The sequence below is a fragment of the Dendropsophus ebraccatus genome, chromosome 9 (assembly GCF_027789765.1).
Source record: "Dendropsophus ebraccatus isolate aDenEbr1 chromosome 9, aDenEbr1.pat, whole genome shotgun sequence".
Lineage (NCBI taxonomy): Eukaryota > Metazoa > Chordata > Amphibia > Anura > Hylidae > Dendropsophus > Dendropsophus ebraccatus.
In genome coordinates this window covers 89,585,751-89,613,742 of record NC_091462.1, presented here as the reverse complement: position 1 = coordinate 89,613,742, position 27,992 = coordinate 89,585,751, and the positions used below count along the sequence as shown (strand labels likewise).

At 44.5% G+C, this 27,992-nt stretch overlaps 2 protein-coding genes across 4 annotated transcripts in view; both read left to right on the top strand.

The window, feature by feature from the left end:
- The window catches only part of LMTK2 (lemur tyrosine kinase 2), a 78,554-nt gene extending 73,471 nt beyond the window's left edge, over nucleotides 1–5,083 (top strand). The window contains exon 14 of the mRNA XM_069983817.1: nucleotides 305–5,083. Within this exon, the coding sequence (XP_069839918.1) occupies nucleotides 305–333 (29 nt within the window). The 3' untranslated portion in view covers nucleotides 334–5,083. The remainder of the gene's footprint in view (nucleotides 1–304) is intronic.
- A 5,121-nt stretch (nucleotides 5,084–10,204) lies between these two features.
- The window catches only part of BHLHA15 (basic helix-loop-helix family member a15), a 35,955-nt gene continuing 18,167 nt past the window's right edge, over nucleotides 10,205–27,992 (top strand). The window contains exon 1 of one of the 3 annotated variants that reach the window (XM_069981994.1): nucleotides 10,205–10,285. The gene's annotated coding sequence lies outside the window, so the exon portion shown is untranslated. Of the gene's footprint in view, nucleotides 10,286–26,069; nucleotides 26,161–27,992 lie in introns of those variants that run through there. The other 2 variants (XM_069981993.1, XM_069981991.1) reach the window with 2 other exon arrangements.

The following is a 27,992-nucleotide window of genomic DNA, read 5'->3' as shown; positions in this document are numbered from 1 at the left end:
TGACGGGCGCGGGGGAAAGGATAAACAAAGTATACTTACCCCACCGCCCCAGTGGCCGTATAGCGCCGCTCCTTGGTCTCTTTGGAGCAGGCAATCGATAAGCTGGATATGTGACGCTGCAGAAGGCAGTCTGACGTCAGCGAGACACAAAGTATGGGGGGAAACTATGGTAATGAGAAAGTATACTTTATTTTACCGCAACACTGCCCCACTCCTGGTCGCCTTTCATTTTCATGGGACTTCTCCTTTAACTGTAAATGCATTTTTCTTAAGTTTTATTTCTTCCTGTTTTTTTCTTTTTCAGGCAGCAGTGAGGATGGAGAGAAAGACTGACCCTATACCTGATGAACTACTGCTAAAATTGCATTAAATGGAGGACATACGTGCAATGTTGCGATCTCTTAACAAGAGGTCCTGGGACATGTGTCGCATGTAAAATGTACAGTGTAAATGACTATTGTGCAATCCGATTCATCTCCAGCCATGCTCGTCGCTCCACCCATGCTACTACTGCCTGTACGTGTGAAGATGTCAATGCAGTCGGTGCGTACAGTGCTGGTCGGGAGCGGGAACTCCTACATCTTATTGTGCCCAAATATTGTGTCATTTACAGGATGTGTACATACAGGTCTATGAATCTATCTCCAGTGTCTGTGCTTATGTAACGATAAGTGACAATGTGTATCCAATGACATTTAAAACACTATGTATTGCTTATTATTGCACTGTAATGTTTCCGGCATATCTATATCTGTACAGAATTTTTTAATTGTTAAGAGAAAAAAAACACTGCTTGTTATAAATTTTACCTGTATGAATGTGTTGATATTCGTTCTTTGCATTGTACATTGTGTAATAAGCTGCTGCTGGGACTCAATCTCAGTCTCCTATATGCTGTATTTTTTTTTTTTTTAAACAGCAATACTTCCTTTTTAGTTCTTGGTTTGGGATCTTGTTTCCATGTCTTATAGAAATATATACAGTATATATATTGTATTTGGACACCCGATGGCGTTTACTAATCTAAGGGTGCCGACTTTTATACCCGCAGTGCCAGTTCTAGATCTAGCTATGGGTTAGAAAATGACAACCTCTAGTTCTGTCAACGTGGTAGCTCTTGTTGCATGCTGCAGGGTTTGGGGACTTTGATCATAACCATGATTTATGTCTACTGTTTTTTAGATTGAGACTCTATTGGCGCTCCTGACATGTCTGGTTCATTTACTGCTTGTATTCCCCCCCCCCCCAACAGTTGTGCCTCTATTATTCCTTGTGGAAATGTATGTAAATATTCACAATTGCGTTTCACCATTCTCTTATCAAGGGACGCATCGCTACATACACTAAAACACTGTCAGCGCTGAAGAGATGTTGTCAGATTGGGTAGGGATGCACACTATTGTCAGGTGAAATGGTAACGCCCTGTTGTCAATTTGTTTTTACATTTCCAGGAGGAATAACAGAAGAATGGCACATGCCGAGAATTTACCAGAAACAGATGTGTCAGAGGAGCAGATAGGGCCTCTTTAAAGGCCTATCACAAGTTGAAATTATTGTTGTTGTTTTTTTGTGACTTTAATTTTAACAAAACTGGTATCAGAACCAAAAGGAATGAAGTACAACGCTTCTATTATGTTTATCATTTTTGGTTACAAGAACAAACCCACGTGTGAATTTGGCCTTATTGCTGCCTAACAGGGACGGTTTCCTTTAGGTCCTTTTAGTCAAAGAAAAACAGTTTTGCAAGAGCATGTACAGTATACTGTAGGGGCAGAACACACTGTTCTGAATGGCAAGGCCTGCTACTATAATGGGGTCTCAGATGCCATGGCAGACCCCCTCCTCCATGTATGCCACTGGAGTGAAATTGGGCTGTGTCTGTATTCTACATGAATCTGTGTCCTCCCCATTTTTGCCGTGTTCACTTAATTTTCTCTGCTGGTTTTGCCACAAATCTTCTGTGTGATCCTTGACATTTTCTTAAAATGCAGTTTGATAAACTTGACCGACTTATTCCATGATTGGGATGGTCTTCTCTCTGCTGCTATAGGGGGGTATGTTGTGAGCTTTGTATTGATGTTTTTCTTCGAATCTTGAGCGTATTTTTTGCTGGTCCTTCTCTTGTCGCAGCTCATTCTATGGAGTCTTTTCTATTTGCAGTGTATAGGTCTAGATGTTTTTTTTCTTGTTTTTTTCCTGATTTTTACACAGCCTGTGAGACTAGTAATTTCAGCAACATTGATAAATGCAGTCAGTAAAGGTTGTTCCAAGTTTTGTCTCGATTGCCACATGCGTTATACAAATGTATAGTGAGGGAGGTGGCAGTGTAAGAGTGGAGCACTAAGACTTTTATCCTACACAACCATTTTATTTTTTTTATTGCTCTCGTGTATTTAAAATGAATAGGCTAAAGGTACAGAAAACGAATCCTTTGCAATACTCAAACAACTGTCAGTAACTAACATATGGGTGCATTAACACACAGAACCAGCCCCCCCCTTGGCGAAATTCGATCAAACCATGCAAATTAACCCAGTAGGAGCACTGAGGGCGTATGCACAAATCTTCTGATTAGTTTTCCTTTAGATCACACCTCATTTCCTCATCTAACCACTCCTCCCCCATTCATCCTTGCAGATATTCACAATTGTGTTTTGTTTTGTTTTTTTTGTTTGTTTTTTCATCTAGAGCTTTTATGCAGGTCTATGACTCTCCATGGCAACAGACTACAAACACACCATATGTAGTCTGATCCTGCAGTCATGCTCCCAGTTTTCTTGCTAACCTAACAGTTTAAAAGAGATGGTGATGGAAGAAGGTATAACTGCAGGATCAAACTACGCAAGGTCAGAACTAGCCGTATACAGAAAATAGGTCTTATTTTTTAGAAATTGAAACAATAAACGATGGATTGAGAAAGCAAATGAGGGCTGTTATAGAACCACCATATTGTAACTGTCTACTGATAGCTGCCTTTTATGTGGATGGTAAATGTACTCACTAGGGAACATTATTGTTGCAGTAAAGAGCACCATAGGGGATACACTACCTGGGAACGTCTTTGGCCCCTGTATTGCTCACAGCTTGGTCAGGGCATTGTCACCTACACGGTATAAAGCCCCTATTACACGGGGCGACTAGAGGAGCAAACGAGCACTATTAGCGCTTGTATGCTCCATGTTCCCCGCTCGCTGCTGCCGCCATTACACACGTCAGCAGCAAACTGGTAAGTGCAAGGGGGCTGCTTTGGGTGATCACTAGATCATCCGGGCAGCCCATAGGGGATAGCGGCGGTCTGCTGCCGCCATTCCTGGTAGTTAGCGACTGCAGCAGACCATTGCTGTACGAGTCATTTGTCTTTCAACATGTTGAAAGACAAATGGCTCCATCGACATTGTTCATGTCGGCTGATCGTTGCTTTCTATTACACAGAACGATAATCGTCCGTAACAGTCGATATCGGCTGAATACGGCTGATAATTATTTTAGGGCCTTTAGTCTTGTGCAGCTGTTTTTAGGACCATTCTGGGAGCATTGGTGACACGCTGAGTTTTGTAATTGTAAAGGTTATATGAATATTTTATGAATATAGCTGTACAAAGTTATTTCCTCAAATGTACAATGAAAAAGGAAATTAGCAAAATGAGTTTCTCATTTTAGGGTCTATGTAAGGACAAGGATTTTCTGAGTATTGGAAAGCATACTATATTCTCTACCTATATTAAATTCTATGTTTTCTCCTATCGACAGTATAGAATAGCTTGCCCCAGTGAAGTAGTGTAAGTAGTAATAGAATAAGAAGAGCTTGGTTTATTCCTTCAGCTAGAATACACATTGGGCCAGTCGTATTGCTCTGGTGCTCTACAAATAAATGTGATTAGTATACCAATGAATGCAAGATGTCACCAATAACAATGAATGCCCTAATAACAGTACTACTCCATTCTGTTGTCTGTGTGCTCTAAGCTGCAATACCTGACCATGAACAAGGGTAGAAACAGAGCAGGCCCCTTTTTATTATGTTAATTTGGTTATTAAAATAAAATGCCTTTACAAACATATGCCAGGGGTACATTTACGCTGGCTAACCAGCCACCATAGAATCCACTGTCTAGGGGGCACCGTTGAGCATGTATACACTGGTTTATTGTTTTCTGAACACTCCACAGTTGACATTTACTTAATTTTTTCTTTTTTTTTTTTTTTTTCCTTTTTTCTTTTATTATTTATTTTTGTACACACAGTTCCACTTTTGTGGCACTAGGAAATGAATGGAAATGTGTGTACTTGTAACACACACAAAAAAAGCCGACATCCACAGCAAGCAGCGTTCTTGTACTGCTGCCCGATACAGGTTCTCCTCCATGTACCTCAATGTGTTGCTTTTTTGGTTCTGATCTCTGCACTGATCCTGTTTTCTATAGTAACCAGCAAAGTGCAATCCGTCAGTATTTCTATTTGTTGTTGTACCTTGAATCCTGTTATAGTATGAGATTAGAGCATGTGGAGTTATTTTGCATCCAGCTGTAAAGCACTACCTTGTACTGAATATCCAGTATGTGTGCAGATATTGGATGGGGGGTGGGGGGACGCATTGGGTTGTTAGAGGCTCTGACACTTGTGTAAATTGCCTTAACTCAAGTATACGCAGTGGGGTTTTTGTTTCTTTCCTGAATATAGCAGTTTTGACTTCCGATTTGTCAGCAACTTTATAAATGTTATAGGGACTGTAGACTATAGAGTGAAAACTGAACTTGAATTACAATGATTCTGCTGATCTGATTGTGTTGCCTTGCACAATGACTGTATATACATAAGCGTGATGGACGTGCAATCTCGTATATGACAGGGAGGTTATAGGCGGCTGCAGGGGAATGTTTTCCTTGTAATTTACATGACGTATGTAAGGTAGATGGCAATATCTTATTGGATGAATTTCCAGATATAATGGTCTTTAAATGGTGTACATTTTTTAATTTGTAAAATTTTTACTGTACATTTGATTCTCATGCATAGTGTGATTCCAACTGCTTGTAATTTAAAACACTATTTAATATTCAGAATAAAAGCTATATATTTATAACTGCTTTGTCGTGCCTTTTTCTTTATCTTGGTATATTTGATAAAATAATTAGAATTATTAGGTGATATATATTGAGTTACATTGGGGGTATATTGTTAGAAAAAAAGAAAAAAAAAGCTGTGCGCTTCCCTCACCGACTCAATCTGCGTGCGATAAACGCTATTGTAAAAAGTCTAGGGAGCTTGTCTTGTGCAGTGAGATGGGAGATCACAGAAACGCTGGAAGTAAAACTGCATGCTCCTCCCAAGTGGATTTAGAGAACATGTTAAATGCTTTTTTTTTTTTTTTTTTTTTTTTTTTACTAATGAAAAGGGCAAGCTTGCTGTCAGACAAATGCAGGTTAAGCTGACCTATCTAACCCAACCACACAGTTGTTTGGGAGTATTTTGTGGGTCTTTTTTTTTTTTTTTTTTTTTTTTTTTTTTTCCCCCCCCACTTAAGTCTCTCAGGCTAGGATAGATTGGGCAGCAAGTTAACCAGACAGTTCTGATAGCTATGGCCGTATCCATGATTTCCTGGCAGCCCTAGGGCTGTATCCATCTTCTCCAGCCACCGGGAGTCAAATGCTGAGCATGCAGTTTCATGAAACGGCACTTTCTGTAGTTTTGCTCCTCTCTAGTGATAACAAAAGTGCTTCAAGAAAGGATAAGCATTGAATTGGTGACAGGGTCATCGGTGGACAAGGCTTATCAATGCTCACTGTTTTGGTTCCACAGAAGAGCCACTATAGCACACATTGCTGAAAAGGTTACTGCAGGCTATGCTAGGTGTCAGATCACAGTGCATTACATGCCTGAGTAGCCACAGACTATTTAGTGTGCCATGCTTACCCCTGTACACCATCAGAACTGGACTCTGGAACAATGGAAGATGGAACGTATGGCCTGATAAATAATGTACATCATGTGTATGGCCAGGTAGGTGTATGCAACACTTATTTGGTACCAGAGCACAAAGGAAGTTGGTCACCTGGCAGAGGTAGTGTGATGGGCAGTGTTCTGCTGGCAAGCCTTGGGTCCTGGTCATCATGTGGATGTTACCGTGACATGTACCACCTACCTAAACATTGTACAGACCAGTCTCATTCCTCCATGACATCTATAATTACCACAGGTGTCATTTTATAGACAAAACTTGTGTCCAATAAATATGTTAGAATAGTTGGGCAGCTTTAGAGGAACCATGGTTAGGACATTTATTGTCAACTAGGCTAGGTTGACACTGTAAAAATGCTGCAGTCTTTTGAGAATAGCCGCCATTGCCCAAATGTCCGTTATTTATAAAATAATGGACGTTATTTGCGCAATGACAGCAGTTATCAAAACCGACATTTTTACATAATGTGAACCTAGCCTCATTGTAACACATCTCTTTGCTGGGGACAATGGAAGAACGTCTAGTTATTCCGGTTTCTTTGTCATGTTCCTTAAACACAATGCAGGCTTCTAAGAATCCTTTTTCCTCTTATGCTGCATCCAGGTTTATGCAGCCAATGGAGGTTCGAGAAATGAATAGGTAGAAAGATCGCTTGGCTGACAGTATATCTGTACCCGAATATTACATCCATATTTACTTATTGGACCATGGCAGAGTTTAAATGGGCACTGATGCCTAAAAAAGTGAAAAGCTTTTTACAACGACCGATACGCTTTAAGCGCCTCAACAGATCATGTTTTTGGGATTTACTTGAAGATATATGAAATTTGGAAAAGATGCTTGCTTTCTTTTTACGGACCACACTACTCTTGCAACTTGGGTAAATGTTGCAACACCAGACATGATCCATAGGCAAGAATGGTGCTGTTTCTGCAAATCTAGGAGATATGTATGTACAGTGGTGCCTTGGATTACGAGCATAATTTGTTCCGGGCCCGTGCTTGTAATCCAAATCCACTCTTAACCCAAAGCTAATTTTCCCATAAGGAAATCATAGAAATGCAGACAATTGGTTCCACACCCCAAAAATAATAATTTATTATTCTGAATAACATGTAAAATAGATGAAACAAACATTCAGAAACTGTGATATTATAAGTTACTGTACAGTAATGGAGAGGATGGGAAACACAAGGGCTGACAGAGACTGCAGGGAGCATGAAGGAATGAGCAGGGCAGAAGTGGGGACATACATGCAGTGCTCTCTGTCTGGGCAGAGAGGGGTTATAGCTATAAAGATATTACCCCCCACAGTCCTGTCCCCTGATGTAAGCCCCAGCCTGAAGTGGATCTGCTATGATTTGGAAGGTGAGTGAGACGTCCTGGGTCAGAGTACAGGGCTGTAGACCCCGCTATGCAGACCATGCCCCTCCTCCACTCGCCCTCCCACCCAGTACAGGGAGCTCTTACACCAAAGCAATGCTCTTTAACCAAGTCACAAATCTCTTATAACTTTTTGGGGGTACTTGGGAATTGAAATTAAGAGGACTTGTTGGGTGACCACTAATGTGGAGTCATTGCCTATGGTACACACCTAATTGCCAAGAGGAATGGTAACACCCAAGTGTAAATTTAAATGCTACCAGAAAGGAATACCAGATAGCACACAGTCCTTTATTTGGTCTACAAGTATTTACTAAAGCATACATGTAGGGGACTCCGGTGCTGGGTCTAGTAACTTAAAAGTTTCTTACAATGAAAGGGACCCTGACATGCTATAGAGACATGAATGTTTAGATCCCCATTCAGTTCTAGATAAAGCCAGAAGAAGCACATGGTTAAAGAGACTCTGTCAACAGGTTTACGCTATTCTGTCTCAGGGTAGCATAAACTAGTGACAGAAAAGCTGAACAGAATGATGCATCACTTACATTGTTCTGTGCTGATCCAGAGATATCCTCCTGAATAACATGGACAATACTTCGTCCTCTCCATTATGTACATGAGCCCAGTAATCCTGAATATTCATGAGAAGCAGGAAACTCCACACACCAGCTGTTGATTGGCAGTTATCTTTCCATGCTGTGTATAGGCAGTCAACTGTCAATCAGTGGGGGGAGGGGTGCGGCAAGAATCCTATTCTGCATATTAGGAGAACAGCTGAACAGAATGATGTAAGTCAGCGTTTCCCAACCGGGGTGCCGCGGGATCCCGGTGGGAAATGAGCGCTGTCTCTTCAAGCATCCCGAGAAGCTGCGGCCACGCAGCTTCTCGGGATGCACAGATCGCTTAAATGTTCCGCCCGCACATTGACGGGGGGGGAACATTAAAGCGAGCAGAATGCAGGAGCAGGACCTGTCAGCGTCCTCCTGCATTCCCTCCCATAGGCTGCCGACACTTCATACCAGCAGCCTATGGGGCGCCGGGACGTGACCTCTCCGGCAGGCGTGATGATGTGACATCATCATGCTTGCCAAAGGTCCCGTCCCTGCGGCTCGCAAGATGGAGCCCGAAGAGGAGGAGGAGAGCTGCTCCCTGCAGCCACACAGCGCCGATTAGGTGAGTATGATGTTTGTTTTTTTAGGGGCACCTCTGGGGGCATTATTAGTTCATGGGGGCACCTCTGGGGGCATTATTAGTTTATGGGGCACCTCTGGGGGCATTATTAGCTCATGGGGCACCTCTGGGGGCATTATTAGTTCATGGGGGCACCTCAAGGGGCATTATTAGCTCATGGGGCACCTCTGGGGGCATTATTAGTTCATGGGGGCACATCTGGGGGCATTATTAGCTCATGGGGGAACCTCTGGGGGCATTATTAGCTCATGGGGGCACCTCTGGGGGCATTATTAGCTCATGGGGGCACAGTAGGGATCCCACATTCCTACTCGCTTTACTGCACATAACACCAAACAGCGCAGTTACTTTGGGAGCCTACAGGAGGGAGAAAGGAAAGGAAGCTGCTAGAAATGTGCGGAGCCTAAATTGTTTGTCTCGCAGGTTCTTAAAAGATGAAACGTATCTGGAAGAAATCATCATGGAGGACTGGACTGGATGGAGAGGAAAAGGAAAAGTGACGCCTCAGATCAATGAAGACGTCACCTGTGAGTCACTGTATGACAGTTTTCCTATTTTGTAGAACATTATTTAGTAGGGGTGCCCCGAGGTAATTTTTTTTTTTCCAAGGGGTGCCCCGAGGTGGAAAAGGTTGGGAAGCACTGATGTAAGTAATACGATCTGTTTAGCATTGTCTGTCACTAGTTAAGGTTCCCCTCATTTAAGGGCATACTGTACATCTAGTGACCGATTCCTTTTAAATGCTTCTCTCCAGCTCCCTGAGATCTTTGTATCTGTTCAGGAGATGAGTTCCATAGACATATAATGGAGTTTTGTGTGTTTTTTTTAAACAGTGAGATGGAGATCTCAGAGAATTGGGCTCAGCCATGCCCTTCTTTCTGCTATATCTAATGACCGGTGGATGTGTGAATGCTCAGATCCTTGCCAGCCAACAGCTTTGACATTGTAAATGAGTTTTTGTGATCACAGGGACACTTAAACCATATGGTGTCATTGCTCAGGGTTAAGATATACATTTCTTAAAGAATACCTCCAAGATGCTTTAATATACATCTTCTGGTGTATCTTTATTGGTCCAATTAGAAAAACAAAGTTCTTTTCTAAATTCAGAATAAAACCCCTCTGTATCTTTGGGACAGATTGGCAGTGTAATAACATTCCTTCCACAACCCTGGTGGCAAATATTGGGCATCTGACAGGTCGCCAGGTTTGATAACGTGGAATACATAAGTAACAGGTGCAATGTCCTTGATATATTTTTTTATTTGAGGGCATATAAATTTGCTTTTCAGCTACTAAATCTTGAGATAATCAGATAATAAACACTGTTCATTGTGCTGATGTGTGTTCTAGCCTCATTTCTAGGCTTCACTAGCTATACTTTAGGTCAGTATTTTCAGACAATGCCAGGAGTGGAACCAACATTTCATTTGCACCATACACTATGTTTTGGACACTTGAATTTTTTTTAAACCCTGACCAAAATACTGAAGTTGGATGGTCCATGCAAGCAGAGACATTCTTTATATATGTACTCTTCCCGCTGAGATAAAGGTCCTGATAAGCCAAGTGCATTCTACAGGATACATATATATTATTTTATTAGATATTATTGTGCAGGTGTTAAATGGACAAATAACTTGGATTTTCCTTCTTTACTCCCCCTCCAGTATTCATCACAGAGCCCTGGTCCAGCTATGCCATTGTAATTGCTGTTGGTCAATGTCATGTGCCGACTGCATGACAAAGGTAAGTAGAGTAAGTTGGGCATAGTAATAAAAAAATTTAAAAAAAATACCATTTTAGGTGATGTTCACACACAGTATAATAAAAACAAAATATGGACGTCTTTTCAATGTTATAATGTGCTCCATTGAAGTCAATGGGGAATTAGCCGGCAGTTCACACATTGTATAGAATAACGGCCATAATTGATTACAACTGTCCAAATAATTAATGTTTTATCTGTTCACACATTGTTTTATTTTTATTTAAAATTACAATTGTATTTTGCTTCAGTGAGTGAACCTGGCCTAAATCTCAGTAGTCCACCAACTCTGTTGTGATTCATTTCTTAATACATCTTTATAAGGGTGCATTTACACAGAAAGATTTATCTGACAGATTTTTGAAGCCAAAACCAGGAACAGATTATAAACAGAGAACATCCATTCCTGGTTTTGGCTTTAAAAAATCTGTCAGATAAATCTCTGTGTAAACGCACCATAACTTTCAGCCTATTGTTCAACTTTTACAATCTAGAACCTGCAGTTTGTTATATATTAGGAAATTCATAAGCACACAATGCTGGATCTAGCAGTCATGTCGTAAATAATCTGCACAGGGGGAAAAAAAAACATTTAATCACTGTATAAATTTGAATTGAAGTGTTTGGCAGTGGCTTCCTTTCCTCTATCCCGACCATAGAATGGAATCTATGACAAGGGCGGAGGGGGCGAGCAACGGAATCCGTGGCGGGTGATCAGCCCGGATTTCTCAGTGTGAACCCACCCTAAATGTGCTACACAAGATTTGTGTATATGACAAGGAGGTGGTGACTTGAGCTGTAGGAGCTGAGACAGCAGAGGATAATGCAATGTCTACGACAAGAGGGAGGAGTTGGGGAGCTGGGACAATACCCATTGTGTAGTTCTTCCTGTCCAGAGGTAAATTAAGCGGAGACACACACAAGCATGTTTTATTTAAATATACTTTTCTGATACAAGAGTGTTGCTTTAAGACTGCAGTTATCAGACGGTTGGACCTTACTGGTATATCAATAGAACAATGTAGGAGAGTTACTATCCCTGTCTGCATGTTGGATTTTTTCTGTTTTATGAAGTGATGGCCACTGTGCAGGGAGGGGACATAACACTAATTCTCATGATCAGTCCCCGAGGTCAAAGCTCCAAAAAGTCATAACATGGTGACCTGTCCTAGTGACGTACCATCACTTTAATGGCAAAATCTCTTTAATGATCAGCATCCTGGTAAAAGCAGGTTATAGACAAAAAGAAAAAAAAACTTCAACTTGATTCATGCAATCCCCTTTCCCCCTTCCTTTAGCTTGTCATCATCAGCAATTGACTGCTTAGACCAGGGCTGCATTTAACCCCTTGTTGTGATCCTGTTACTTTTTATCTTTCTGTTCCCACAGCACCTTGAACTAACCATTTACCACCCCACATGCCATCCATAGAGTCCATTCAGCCTAGTGCAGTGTTCCTCAACTCCAGTCCTCATGGACCACCAACAGGTCATGATCTGAGAATACAAAGAATAGTGGTGGTGATACCTGGTGGACTGACTATAATTATATCACCTGTGAAATACTGAGGAAATATTTAAAACATGATCTGTTGGTGGTCTTTAAAGACTGGAGTTAAGGTTAGGGATGGTCCGAACCTGCCGAGGTTTGGGTTCGTATGAACCCGAACGCTCGGCAGCAGATTCCCGCTGTCTGCCCGCTCTGTGGAGCGACCGGATCCAGCGGGAGTAACGTCTGGAAAACTGGGATACAGCCTATGGCTATGGCTGTATCCCAGTTTTCCAGGCGGTCCTCCCGCTGGATCCGCCCGCTCCACGGAGCGGGAAGACAGCGAAAATCATTACCGAGGGTTCGGGTTCGTAGTTCCCTAGTTAAGGTGCATGGGTCCTTGTGCATTTCTTCCAACATTATGCCATAGTGTAGCAAAGAGCAGTATGTGCTTTCCTGTGTTTGAAAAGCAAGGGAAAGGAAGTCCATGTGTGAGTACTGCTGGCAAACATCCCAGCTCTGGCCCACTCACAAGAAATGGAGAGAATGAAAAATAGCTGTTTACCATGGAGGGGGCTCTTAGGGGCCCAATAACTTTAGTGTAAACTCTATAATCACCTCTTCACCACCATGTTGTTTTTTTTAATTGTTTTAAAAGTAAAGGTATACTTTTATATTCCAGCAAGTAGGTTCAACCCGGCACTTCTGGTTCCATAGACACCGTCACCTAATACAAGACACACTTCACACGCGTCCGTGCGGTGCTCTGTTATACAATAGTAATGTCCAATCGATCCAATAAGATAAAGAACAGGCACTCACACATCAACGTTTGAACTTCTTTATTTCCAACGACAAATCATATAAACGCAGGGAAAGGGAGCATGGCAAACAGGATTCAGCTGAATCCTGTTTGCCATGATCCCTCTCCCTGCGTTTATATGATTTGTCATTGGAAATAAGAAGTTGACACGTTCATGGGTGAGTGCCTGTTCTTTCTTATTGGATCGTATACTTTTATATGCTTGCCCAACAAGGGGAATAGCTTCTGAATATCCATTCATCTCATACCTAGAACTTCTAGTAATTTTTCGAGTGTTTTACCCTTATAGTTTGTACAATGCGTTTTGAGTCCCTCCTCATAGAGGGAAGCAGGAATAGTTTCCTCCTCCTCAGGATTATGTTTTGTCATCTGAGTTATGTTTGTACTTCTCTGTTCCCTTAAAATAACAAAGTGAGAACATGGGCCAAGTGCCTTTAGCTGTTCTTCTCCATAAAATAAATCCTGTTGATATGGCAGGAGACCTGTACCTGGCTGTGGCCTTTTCCCCGGTGCTGTAATTTGTTTAAGACGTTTATCAGTCCTGTGTGTGGCAATAAGGTCATCACAACAGATGTGCATGATTAAATTTCATGCTTTAACTCGAGGATATAATACTGCTTATTCTCCCCGATGTGCAGGCCTCTTATGCTGAATTGCACAAGACGTTAAGACTTGGCAATGCAATGAAAGGGCAAGTGTTTTTACCCACACCTAAGTTACAAAAGCAAAACGTGAGCAGAGACTTCACATAGAGTCCACCTGACAAGGTGTGCTGTATCTACATATAGGATATGGTATGTCAATAGGGGGCAATAAATCCTTAAGTGTAGAATATATGTACTTCAGTCCCTGATCTCCATCTTGTATTGTGTGTCTTGTTCCTCCAAGTATCTAGGGGGTCCCTGCTACTGATCAGTTCCTTGCAGATACACCTTATATCACATAGGACTCTTAGCCATAGCTAAGCTAGGAGAAGGACAAGCAGGAGATATACTTCTATTGGCTAAATTTATTCTTAGACTATGTTCACATATAATATTTCCCTCAGTCTTTTAGTCAGTATTTTTTTTTCAACCACAACCAGGAGTAGGTTGAAAGCACAGAAACTGTGTAAATCTTTCCATTATAATTTTGCCCTGCCAGCTCCACTCTTGGTTTTGGTTGAAAAAAAATACTGACCAAAAGACTGCCGGAAATACTATGTGAACATAGCCTAAGGGTATGTTCACACTGAGTAAATTAGGCAGAATTAGGCACCACCCATCTCAGTGTGCCATGGCCCGTCTATGGGAAAGTGCGTGCACCTCCACTCCCTTAGATATGCTATGGCACACTGAGACAGATAGGATTGCGCGGCATACCCTAAGGGTATGTGCACGCTATGGAAATGCGACGTAAAATCTGTTGCGGATTCCGCAGCTCTCGTCCGCAATGGATGACAGAATCTGCCTGTGCATAGCATGGAGTCTATGACACGGCCAGAGATGCGCGCGCGCCACAGTCCGCGAGCATGCGCAAACTGTGGAAACAGCAACGGATTTTACGTTGCATTTCCGTAGTGTGCACATACCCAAGAGTTTTTTTTTCAACAACAATAGTTAATAGTAACATAGTGTGTAAGGCTGAAAAACTACAAATGTCTATTCAGTTCAGCCCGCGACCCTGCAGTGTTGAACCGTAGAGAGACAAAAAAAAAATATATATATATATAATAGATAGAAGCCAGTTTCCTCATTTTAGGAAGAAAAACTTCTTTCTGATCCAAATTTGACAATCAGAATAAATTCCTGGATCAGGGAGCCATCTCTACAATCTACTGACTATAACTTGTAATATTATAACACTCCAGAAACTGATCCAGGTCCCTCCTGAATGATTTTATCCATTCATCATGACTAGGGATGAGCGAGTACTAAAATGCTCGGGTGCTCATTACTCTAGACGAGTATTTACCGATACTCGATTGCTCGTTTCGAGTAACGAACCCTATTGAAGTCAATGGGAGACTCGAGTATTTTTGCAGGAGACTCAAGTTCGGTAGAGGGAAGGTCGTGTAAAAACCTGTCAACCTCAGAAATTGATGGAAACACAACGGAAATGGACAGGAAACAGCAGGGGCAGCATGTATGCCTGCCTCTGAGGCTGTCTAATGGCACCATTATGTCTAATTCTGTGCAACAGCCTGGTTAAAACAGAGGTAGGCATAGGGACCACCCAAAAACTCAGCCTGACACAGCATAGCAGTAAGAACACAGGGAATCATTAAAAGTGAGTGAGGAAGCAAGTGAGCCTCCCCAAAATTAGGCCAGACACTGCATGGCATTGAGCACACAGAAAACTCCCGGGAGCAGCAGTAGCCAACATGGATGCCAGTGAAGGCCCAGCAGTAGTCAACATGGATGCCAGTTAAGGCCCAGCAGTAGCCAACATGGAGGCAAGGGGAGGCACAGCAGTAGTCAACATGGAGGCCAGTAAAGGCCCAGCAGTAGTTAACATGGATGCCAGTTAAGGCCCAGCAGTAGCCAACATGGAGGCAAGGGCAGGCACAGCAGTAGTCAAAATGGAGGCCAGTAAAGGCCCAGCAGTAGTTAACATGGATGCCAGTTAAGGCCCAGCAGTAGCCAACATGGAGGCAAGGGCAGGCACAGCAGTAGCCAAAATGGATGCCAGTAAAGGCCCAGCAGTAGTCAACATGGATGCCAGTTAAGGCCCAGCAGTAGCCAACATGGAGGCAAGGGCAGGCACAGCAGTAGTCAACATGGATGCCAGTAAAGGCCCAGCAGTAGTCAACATGGATGCCAGTTAAGGCCCAGCAGTAGCCAACATGGAGGCAAAGGGCAGGCACAGCAGTAGTCAGCAGTAGTCAACATGGATGCCAGTTAAGGCCCAGCAGTAGCCAACATGAAGGCAAGGGCGGGCACAGCAGTAGTCAGCAGTAATCAACATGGATGCCAGTTAAGGCCCAGCAGTAGCCAACATGAAGGCAAGGGCAGGCACAGCAGTAGTCAACATGGATGCCAGTAAAGGTCCAGCAGTAGTCAACATGGATGCCAGTTAAGGCCCAGCAGTAGCCAACATGGAGGCAAGGGCAGGCACAGCAGTAGTCAACATGGATGCCAGTTAAGGCCCAGCAGTAGCCAACATGGAGGCAAGGGCAGGCACAGCAGTAGTCAACATGGATGCCAGTTAAGGCCCAGCAGTAGCCAACATGGAGGCAAGGGCAGGCACAGCAGTAGTCAACATGGATGCCAGTAAAGGGCCAGCAGTAGTTAACATGGATGCCAGTTAAGGCCCAGCAGTAGCCAACATGGAGGCAAGGGCAGGCACAGCAGTAGTCAGCAGTAATCAACATGGATGCCAGTTAAGGCCCAGCAGTAGCCAACATGGAGGCAAGGGCAGGCACAGCAGTAGTCAAAATGGATGCCAGTAAAGGCCCAGCGGCAGTCAACATGGATGCCAGTAAAGGCCCAGCAGTAGTCAACATGGATGCCAGTTAAGGCCCAGCAGTAGCCAACATGGAGGCAAGGGCAAGCACAGCAGTAGTCAACATGGAGGCCAGTAAAGGCCCAGCAGTAGTCAACATGGATGCCAGCTAGGGCCCAACAGTAGCCAACATGGAGGCAAGGGCAGGCACAGCAGTAGTCAACATGGATGGCAGTAAAGGCCCAGCAGTATTCAACATGGATGCCAGTTAAGGCCCAGCAGTAGCCAACATGGAGGCAAGGGCAGGCACAGCAGTAGTCAGCAGTAGTCAACATGGATGCCAGTTAAGGCCCAGCAGTAGTCAACATGGATGCTAGTTAAGGCCCAGCAGTAGCCAACATGAAGGCAAGGGCGGGCACAGCAGTAGTCAGCAGTAATCAACATGGATGCCAGTTAAGGCCCAGCAGTAGCCAACATGGAGGCAAGGGCAGGCACAGCAGTAGTCAACATGGATGCCAGTAAAGGTCCAGTAGTAGTCAACATGGATGCCAGTTAAGGCCCAGCAGTAGCCAACATGGAGGCAAGGGCAGGCACAGCAGTAGTCAACATGGATGCCAGTTAAGGCCCAGCAGTAGCCAACATGGAGGCAAGGGCAGGCACAGCAGTAGTCAACATGGATGCCAGTTAAGGCCCAGCAGTAGCCAACATGGAGGCAAGGGCAGGCAAAGCAGTAGTCAACATGGATGCCAGTAAAGGCCCAGCAGGAGTCAACATGGATGCCAGTTAAGGCCCAGCAGTAGCCAACATGGAGGCAAGGGCAGGCACAGCAGTAGTCAACATGGATGCCAGTAAAAGCCCAGCAGTAGTCAACATGGATGCCAGTTAAGGCCCAATAGTAGCCAACATGGAGGCAAGGGCAGGCACAGCAGTAGTCAACATGGATGCCAGTTAAGGCCCAGCAGTAGCCAACATGGAGGCAAGGGCAGGCACAGCAGTAGTCAACATGGATGCCAGTTAAGGCCCAGCAGTAGTCAACATGGATGCCAGTTAAGGCCCAGCAGTAGCCAACATGGAGGCAAGGGCAGGCACAGCAGTAGTCAACATGGATGGCAGTAAAGGCCCAGCAGTAGTCAACATGGATGCCAGTTAAGGCCCAGCAGTAGCCAACATGGAGGCAAGGGCAGGCACAGCAGTAGTCAACATGGATGCCAGTTAAGGCCCAGCAGTAGCCAACATGGAGGCAAGGGCAGGCACAGCAGTAGTCAACATGGATGCCAGTAAAGGCCCAGCAGTAGTCAACATGGATGCCAGTTAAGGCCCAGCAGTAGCCAACATGGAGGCAAGGGCAGGCACAGCAGTAGTCAACATGGATGCCAGTAAAGGCCCAGCAGTAGTCAACATGGATGCCAGTTAAGGCCCAGCAGTAGCCAACATGGAGGCAAGGGCAGGCAAAGCAGAAGTCAGCAGTAGTCAACATGGATGCCAGTTAAGGCCCAGCAGTAGCCAACATGGAGGCAAGGGCAGGCACAGCAGTAGTCAACATGGATGGCAGTAAAGGCCCAGCAGTAGCCAACATGGATGTCCATTACTGCTCTGATCAATCCTGCCTTAACAACGGCTACAACATCGTAAAAAGGTAAAAGGTACTGGTGAAAGAATGGCAGAGGACACCCCTAAGATAAGATGACATCCACAGATAATATGGTTCGAAATGGAGAAGACAAGGAAGGTAAATTGAATTTGACTATGAAATTGACTCTAGCAGTTGGGGTAACATTCCCTGCATCATGTGTCTCCCCACTTCTCCCCCTACCGTTGTTTTGAGTTTGACCTCGTCCTCGACCCTTACCCCTGGGGTTCACCATTTTATGGACACTGCACAGTATGGAACTTAGATAGGCCTTGCGTATGAAATACAGAAATCAGGAAAAATACTTGTGCTCCCACAAGTTTTGGGGGGCTGTACGGTACAATCTGGTACTGGCTGGACCTAGATACACGCTGTGATACCCTCTTACAATGAGCAGTGAAGTTCTATGCAGGATGTACTACAAATCCCAGCAATACAGTGTAGTCCCCACAAGTTTTGTGGGGGCTGTACGGTACAATCTAGCTAGGCCAGCTGTCAGTCACATCAAGGATACACCTGATGCCTCGACCGGGGGTGGTGAGGCCCCGGCCACGGCTAGACAAAAAAATAAATAAATAAAACAGCTGGCTGGTTGGCGGGCCCCGGGCAACCAGTCCCGCTCGTCCACAGCCGTAGGGCTGTGCGATACAATGTGGTAGTGGCTGGACCAATACACGCTCTGTGACACCCTCTTACAATGAGCAGTGACGCTTTATGCAGGTGTACTACAAATCCCAGCAATACTTTGTAGTCCCCACGAGTTTAGGGGGCGCTTTACGTTACAATCTGGTACTGGCTGGACCTAGATGCATACTGTGATACCCCCTTACAATGAGCAGTGAAGTTCTATGCAGGATGTACTACAAATCCCCGAAATACAATGTAGTACAGCAGTACCACCAGCCCCAAAATAAAAAAAGGAGTACACTGAGCACTTCTTAGGGGTTTGTATGCAACACCTAATGTCCCCTTTCTGCCAGCAGCCAATCACCACAGTGTGCTGGTGAAATCGTGGTAGCAGCACTGCAAGTCCCAGCCAGCAGTCTGTAGTAATACTATTAAAAAAAATGCTTTCAAGCCCTGAAAAGGGCTGTTTGTTTGTATTGCTAGTATTCCCTGCCTACTGGAACGCTAAATCCTACACTGACGCTCTCCCTGAGAAGCAGCAGCTCTGTCCCTAATCTCTCACAGCATGCGTCTGAAGCGAGCACTGCCGGCGCCGATTTTTATATGGCAGGGTCATCTGATCTGGCCAACCAATCGCTGCTATCGGCATGTATGGGTCCCACGTGATCTCAGGATGTACCAAAGAGTCTCCTGCATGTTTATGCACGAGATTTCCTCGAGTATCGCGAGATGCTCATCCGAGTAACGAGTACCATCGAGTACCCTAATACTCGATCGAGTACCAAGCTCGGACGAGCATGCTCGCTCATCACTGATCATGACCCCTTTCTGGCAGAACGTTTCATAGTCTCTGTGCTCATGTAGGAACTTTTTCTTCTTTAAATGTAGATTTATGTCTTCTTGTTATAGATACAGTCCTGGGTATATATGGATCATGAAGGAGGTCTCTTACGACTCCCCTGATATATGTATACATAGTTATTCAGTCAACCATCAGCCATCTATTTTGTAAGTTAGATAACCTAAGGCTATGTTCACACTACGTGAACAACAGGTCTTAGCCCGGATCATCCCGGCCGGTACTTAAGTACCGGCTGGGTGATCTTTCCAGCCACGGAGCTCTGATGCGGGCGCATCAGCGTGCGCCCGCATCAGAGCTACCCATAGTCCACAGTGAAGCAAGCTACCGGAGCCGCTTGCTTCACTGTGTGAACTGACAGATCTTTCTGCGGCCGAAATTCACTGAATTCCGGCCGCAGAAAACTGACATATCAGTTTTTTCCGGCGCCACACGGGATCCCGGCCGGAGCGTATACGATGTGTGTATGCTTCGGCCGGGATCCCATTAAAAATGAAGCTATGTCCCACCCCGCAAAACTACGGCCGTAGTTTTACGTAGTGTGAACATAGCCTAATGGTGATAATCTTTCTGGGTACTGTAATCATCCCTTTCTTTTTATTACTCTTCCTATTTTTGAACCCTCTCCAACTCCACTATATCTTTCCTCTACACCAGCGCCAGAAACTGTATAAAGTATTCAATGTGCAGCCTCTCAATTTGTACAATGGTAGTGTTAGGACTCGAGTCAGGCGCTCGGCTCGGCTTTTTCAGCCATAATGCTTCACATGTTTTTCACATACTCAGCTCTGCTGTTCTTTGTTATAGCAGAGGCCAGGGTTTCACTCCCCTGGCTGTTCAGCATAGGTGTTGGGTGTGTGCACTGATTATTGATTGACAGCTGACTTACCAGTTAGCTTTCTGTATCTGGCAGGACCTGGAGCCTCAGCCCCAATCAAGTCTGGGGCTGGGACTCCAGGCTCCATAAATATCAGACCTGTGCTCTCATTTCTTGCCTGCGATAGAACCTGGTTCCTCCTGTGTATCTTGACCTAGCATTACTCTGACTTTGTACTTCCGATACCTGACCTTTTGGCTTGGACCTCGACTATTCTTTGGATCACGATTTTGTACCTATACTGACTGGCTGTTACCGACTCGGACCTCTGACTTTCCCTTGCTTGTTTGTTAGTCTTGTCTCTGTTTTTCGTGTATGCACTTTGCCAGGTTAGGGAACGCCGCCCAGTTGTCCGCAGCTGTTTAGAGCTGTCGCGGCAAGCAGGTAGGGCCAGCTGGGGTGGGTGCCAGTTCTAGGGCTGCACTCGTCTTGTTTTCCCAGACCCCCTACCTGACAGTTAGACCTTGCACGTACCATATCCCAGTGGACTTGATGGTGTGGATCCGCAGCAGATTTGATCAAAATAACTGAACACAGCATCAAATCTGCTGTGGATCCTGTATGTGTGAACACACCCTTAATGTCCATTTTGATGCCCTCTTCATCTTCTTTGCCTTGCCAGCAGCTGCCTAATAGCCCTATTTACGGAACGATTATCGTTCATAGACTCGCTCCAACGACCGCTCGTTAACGAGCACTTAACGATTTTTTTAAGCGAACAATAACACATAATACGTGTGGGAACGTGAACGATATCTGTAGTGTAACGATTTTTTTGCGGTCGTTACATCGTTACATGGTCGTTTAAAACGTGGGGAAATGTAGGTAGACATTTCAAGAACGACTGAAAGATTTTTTATTCAACGAAAAGATTAGCGAATTATTGTTGAAAGACCAACGATTTTTTTTTCCACATGTTGAAAAAAAATAGTGAACGACTCAACGACGATTTCACTGTTGTCGTTCGCTCGTTTACAGCTATTGCACAGAACGAATATCGATTTTATGAACGATAATCGTTCGAAAAAGTTCCGTGGAATAGGGCCTTTACACTACACCTAGGGTCCTATTAGATGAAGTGATTTTTAACAATAAGTGATCGCAAACAAGAGCTTTTGGGAACGGCCTGAAATTGTTCACCATAACACACAGAATGATAGTCATTAGTTGCGATCATTTCCTCCTCTTGTTGAAATTGTGAACAAAGAAGAGTGCTCGCAACATGAATGCAATGTGGGAACACAGCCTAACACTTACCCCTCCCCGCTCTTGTTTGTATGGTGATAATGCGATCTTCACCATAGGCTGTAGTGCAGGTGAAAACAGAACCAGGAGCAGGAAGGGGTAAATCCTGACTGGGAAGCAGGGCACCTGTCATTTTGACAGGTGTTCTGCTTTTCTCTACATCTGTATCGATCCGTATAGATCCCTGCTTAACCTGGGGGTTAATTGGGGATGCTGTGCATCCCTACTTAATCCCTTCCTCACTGGGCCTGGCGCAGTGTGCTCAGCACAATGAGAGGGAAGACAGTAACCAGCAAACCTATATATGAGATTGTTGCTTAGTACTCTGGCCCTAGAGATGAGCAAATTTACAGTAATAACTAAGCAAAACACTTCCTTAAGTCTGCAATCAGCTCATCAGCCTGCTGCCTTTTAACTTCAGTCCTGGGAAACCTCTCCCCCTGACTAGATCCGGCTCCATTATTACTGTAGGTTCACTCATCTCTATCTGGCCCCATTGAGTTGGGGATGCATCTTGGCAAACTGTGACTCCCCCTCCCCATGTACTGTTCAAGGCCTGGTGCTTATACAGACACACACACACACCCCTGTATATTTGGGCACCAGGCCTTGAATAGTACATGGGGAGAAGGAGCAATGTATTATACAGGATCCCTTCCCTGTATGGAGGGGGGATACTGTTTAAAAAGACTCACACCCAAATAATTTTCACGACCTGGTGTTCAGGACCTGGTAGACAAACACCCCCTCTGAGTGACCGAACTGACTTAAGTGAGCTTTTGTCGAGGCCAGCCAGGTCGCAACACCTATGCGGTAGGTGGAGGGAAAATTTTTTTATTTTTTTTATTTTTTTTTTTATTCCTCTGGAGATACTTCTTCCTGCAGGGTGATGCTCTAGGCACCGGTCACCTGTGGATAGGGGAAAAGTTACATTTTCCAGGAATAATCCCTTTAATGAACTCCTTCATGGCAAAGATGTTTCCAAATGGCAGTAGCTTCTTTCATCAAATTAATGTGGCCAAGGCCACATTGCAAAAATTAGATTTTGTTCAGGAAGGGTTTGAGGAACATGATAAAAAATATTATAATGTGTTGGTTTGATCTTCAAATCCTGAAAATTCTGATCTCAGTCTGATCAAGTGAGGTGTCCCACCACTGTGTTTTGTGTCTCTCGTGTGCACCTCTCAAAAAGCTCCTTCCTTCAGGTTAAGTGGTGATGAAGGGTACTTTAAAGTTTCACCACTAGATGCCAGTATCTTTTATGTGTCTATTAGAGATGAGCGAACCTCGAGCATGCTCGAGTTCATCCGAACCCGAACTTTCGGCATTTGATTAGTGGTGGCTGCTGAAGTTGGATAAAGCCCTAAGGCTATGTGGAAAACATGGATATAGTCAGGCCCGCTTCTGCCATGAGGCGGAGTGAGCCTTCCGCCTCAGGCGGCAGATTTTGCGGTCCGGCAGGGGGGCGGCATTATGTCCCCCCTGCTTTCATTTTTGTTAAGTATCACTTAACAAAAATGACAGCGGCCTCTCACCTGTCCCGTCGCCCGCGCTCTCCACATCCCGTCAGGTCCCGCGACATCACCCTGCAGCTGTCACGAACCTCCGATCGCCCCACTCCCTCACTCACCACAGGCTGGAGGTCTGTGACAGCTGCAGGGTGACGTTGCGGGACCTGACTGGATGTGGAGACAGCAGAGAGCGCGGGCCGGCTGCGGCGTGGGACTGGTGAGTGGCTGGCTGGGGGGGGGGGGGGCGATGCCGGCCATCACTCGGCAGAGACCCCAGAATCGGCCCTGGATATAGTCATTGGCTGTATCCATGTTTTCCAGACAACCTTAGAGCTTTATCCAAGTTCAGCAGCCTCTGCTAATCAAATGCCGAAAGTTCGGGTTTGGATGGACTCGAACCCGAACCCGGTTCGCTCATCTCTAGTGTCTATATATTTCTATGTATTGGACAGTTGAGGAAGGTAATTGGTTACTGTTTTATGTGTACCATGTGTTGTTATTGATCAATAGGAAGTGCTTTCTGCTTCTGACCCATCGCATTCCCTCTTTCTTTTGCACACATTCATTCCCACCACTCACAGAGAAGTTCTCTTTAGGCCCCTGTAGGAGGAGTTACTTGGTGGAGGAAGTACAGTTCAGTCTTATCCGATTCGTGGGAGAAAGAAAAACAGAGCAAGTGTCCCTGCTGTAGCCAAGCCAGGGCCTGGCTTATGCCAGAACCCTTGTTCGGGACCAAAGTCAGTCTAGTCTAAGACACCAAAGTGTGCAGATGCAGCTAGACACAACCGGTTCTTTCAGTACTTATACTATATCTACTATGCAGTGCTAAACACTAAGAAGGAAGAAGAGTCCAGGAACACCCTAACCACGATGTGAACCAGTCTAAAAAGTGCAGGGCAGTATCCTGAAACACAAGAGGAACTAGCCTGGATAGGACAAAGCTACCAAAGAAGGTTTACATATCTTATCTTGCAGTGCAGGTAACTGGGACACCCCTGGAAACTCGCCCAGATAAACATGACTGAGGCTTGTATCACCCTATTAGGAAGGGTAACTCGACACTGTAGGGCACAAGGTGGTCAGACATAGTCAACACAGGTATAAGTAAACTTCTCACTATAAAAGGTATTTCTTCAAAGTTCAATCAGAGTACACTGCTACACTGGGTTGGGGCTTTTTCGACAAACTCTTCTCCTCTGCTCAACTCTTTAAGCACCGCTACAACTACCTCTCCACTGCTCAACTCTGTAAGTACCTCCTCAAGCACAAGCGAGTTCCAGCACTAAAAGTCTATGTTAGAGATTTCTCTATTTTACAAAAGTGTATTGTATTATTGGGGAATTCTACAGTAAGGGTGTGTTCACACCTACAGGATCCGCAGCATATTTGATGGTGCAGATTTGATGCTGTGTTCAGTTATTTAAATGAAATCTGCTGCGGATCTGCTGCACATCTGCTGCGGATCCGCAGCAGAAAATCCGCTGCGGGTCCTGTAGGTGTGAACGCACCCTGAAGCTGTTTTATTTTTACATCACTGGGACTCTGTCATACTTCAAACGCATCGGCACTCATACACACAAACCGCACACTTTGGGTTATTTTTTTCCCTGGACTGTGGGTGGCGGTGGGTCAGTTGCCACTCAGGACTACCGTGACAAGAGCCCAAGGGACCCACTACAGCTCGGCAGGTCACCGACCATTGTGGAATACAGCCAGCTGCAAACACAAAGCAGGTCCCACCATCACACCTGTGTGCTGGACAAGCGCTGGCGTCACGAAAAAAAACGTCTCTGGCTGAGCTGTCAGGCAAATAGCAACAAGCCCACAAAACAAGCATCTGTGGGACAAGCTGGAGGACAACTCTAAACCATGGAGCCTGCACCTCACTACTTACAGTATCTTATAGTAAACTTATCTGGTCATTATATAACTTGTATATGGCATATTCACCAATTATCCCCTCTGCATGCTACATCTCTAGCTTTTTTTTTTTTTTTACATGTCCCTGAGCTAGAAGGTGTAGACTACTATGATGTCATCTATACACTGCACAAATACACAGAAGAGGGGATCCTGCTTACCTGTATATCTGTAGTGCACCTTAAGGAGCAGCAGCATGGAGGACATTATCGAGCAGTATTGAACCTGAGCTGTAAGTTGTGAATCTAACACTGGGGGTGGGGAAAGCTATAATGCTCACCAAAAACTCCTGCAGTCTCTCTGCCTGCCTCTGTATTTTTCAAGCCTTTGTGCTCTTTAATCACTCTCCTACCCAGGCCCCTATCCAAATAAAGCTAATGGGGGAGATTTATCAAAGGGTGTAAAATTTAGACTGGTGCAAACTGCCCACAGCAACCAATCACAGCTCCTCTTTCCTTTCAGCACTGCCTAAAGCTGAGCTGTGATTGGTTGCTGTGGGTAGTTTGCACCAGTCTAAATTTTACACCCTTTGATAAATCTCCCCCAATGTGTCTGTCAGTTTTTCATAGTTTTTGGTAGAGAATGATGAGTTGGTACGGGGGGGGGGGGGGGGGGGGGGGGCATTGAGTTATCAGATTGGTCCCTGTGGCTCCTGCCCACACCTCCAGCCATGACTGGTAGATCTCTCCCTATACTCATGCAGGACACCTTCACAGGTCATGTTTATTGCACAGTCGAGAAGTCGTGGTGGGGAGGGGGATTCGCACATTGTTTTAATATTGCCGCTTGTTTTAATGTTATGGCTGGTCTGAGTATGTCTTAAAACTCTGATACTCATATAAACACATTATATACATTTACTTGTGATTATCTTTACATCGTAATAATCTCTACAAGTTTCTCTGGGTAAAAGAATAGTCTCACTGAACATCAATTTGCTTTTACAGACCCTAGAAGTAAGTTTCCTATTTGTATAGACTGTTGTCCCCCGGCCATGGACCACAGCCCTTACATAGGCAGCATCCATTCCTCTCCTCTGACTTTTGTCCGTATTGTCCCGCAGTTGGAGTAGTCCCTCTCATCCTGCAGAGTTCTCCACGTCGCTGTGTGTCTCGCAGTATAATGCAGTGCATTGTTTTAGTAACATTGTGCAGATATGTATAATATTTACCTAGGTGTTCTTTCTAAATAAGAATGGGAACACTTCCTTGCAGCGTTACAATGGGACGACTGGCAGAGCTGAGTGTGTGCCACAGCTGGAACAGCTTCTGGGGCTTGTTTGGTTTTTGCATGTGGGATGCTGCCAGACCCCACCCCCTCCCTAACTGTGCACTAAAGCTACGTGTACTATCCCCAGGCTCACAGCAGCAGCAGCAGCCGCCTGCTACCTACCTCCCTGCTTCTCACCTGCACCTGTATCCCTGGCATAGACCAAAAGCACTGGAGCAAGTAGGTAATGTGCATGTATGCGCCTTATTCTGCAGACCACAGAACTATGAGGGTATAGTGTGATAGTCAGCTCTGCTGATGTACAATGTGGGACTATCCTGATCACTTTCTCCTATACAAATAGTTGCACTTTATAAGACGGGGTATGAAGAGAACAAGGCTTTGTTACTTGGGAAAGTGATATGTTCTTATGGCATAAACAATAGAATCCTTCATGCTTATGACTCACTTGTGTGCACAGTGTGATTGTATTCAGCTAAAGTCAATACTTTGCACTAGATGCTCGGGAATGCACAAAGTCCAGAACTAGAATCCATTGGTCATGGAGACCAACTAATACAATGAATGAAGGCGTCCGGGCACTAGTAAATTTTAGGATTGACAGTGGCTGAAACTATAGCGTAACAGGATCAACCAGTCATACCTGGACAGTTACCAGTGCTGGGCCCACTATAGCTAGAACATCACTAGGGGTCCAAGCTAAGAGACCCCCCCCCCCCCCCACCCCCACAGTCATAATTTTTAGATAACACCAGAACGTACACCAACCTTACCATGATATAAGGCAATTGTGAATTCTGACGGGAGAAGGGGGTGTCTTCTAAGGGTTAATTCTGAATGATCAGGTGCTGTTTCTTGTCTATCTATAATGGAAGTTCATCTCATTCTGGTTGCCATGGTTATGTCCACAGGCTGGTCATGGACATAACCAGTGACATCCACAATAAGACATAGTAGATATATTGTGTACCTTAATTTCCTTCAACATCAAGTGCTATATGGAAACTGTCAGCAAGTGGCTGTTGACTGACCTCATGATGATGATGATTGATTATTATAATGATTTATACTGGCAGGGTAACTTAAAGCTTCAGGAGGTAAAATCTGCTATAGCGTCCCCCATGTACCATTTATAATACTCGTGTCTGATGCAGCAAAGGCATTTTGGAGCCTCTTAGATACCAGGGCCTGAGAACAGACACTACCTCGACACCTCCTATAACTATTCCTCATTATGTGGGTCTACCACATGACTAATCTCTATATACACTATAATAAGTATAGACACAGTTTATAAATCAGACTATGACTATATTTGAGTTCATGATTCACAGCTACAGAAAATAGAGAACCGGCATGTCACCTGTTTGTTGATTGTTTCCACTTCTACTTCAGGATCATAAAGTTATGTATGATTGTATGCGCGTTCACTATATAACCAATATGGGATATAAAATCTGTAAATATTAGAGGGGTTATAATGTACATGCTTCCCATCCACACAGCGCTCTATTGGTAATGGTTATGTACATAAGCGCCTGTTATTGGCTCTGTTCACTATATACACCAACAGAAAAGAATGTATACCGCTGTGCCTGCACTGTGACACATTGTAATGGACTGGATGTACACTATTGATTACTGTGTTGGGTTCATCTGTTTCTCGCATGAGTCAGTAAATGTTCTCTGTGCTATCTAATAGGGGCTTTGGGTTGGTGAGAGGCTTACTGCATAGATTTACACATGAGACATGGCCCTGTCCCTCATGGTATCTAGACGAGTGGCAGGGACAGAGAGGTGTTGAGAGACTGTATTACTGTAAGCAGATCAGTCAGCAGTATAGTGCAGCCACTACACTCACTCATCGAGTGTCACTCATCATATGTATGAAGATTAGTCCTGCTGGCTTCCTGTACTTATGAAGCATGATCCTTATAGATATTAGCACTTTAGAACAGCCTGATATCTCACTACAAGAACACTGACTACTTGTGACCCTGATAACATAAGCCCAGATTGTACAAAATAACAAGTGCTTATTGTTCAACACTTAAA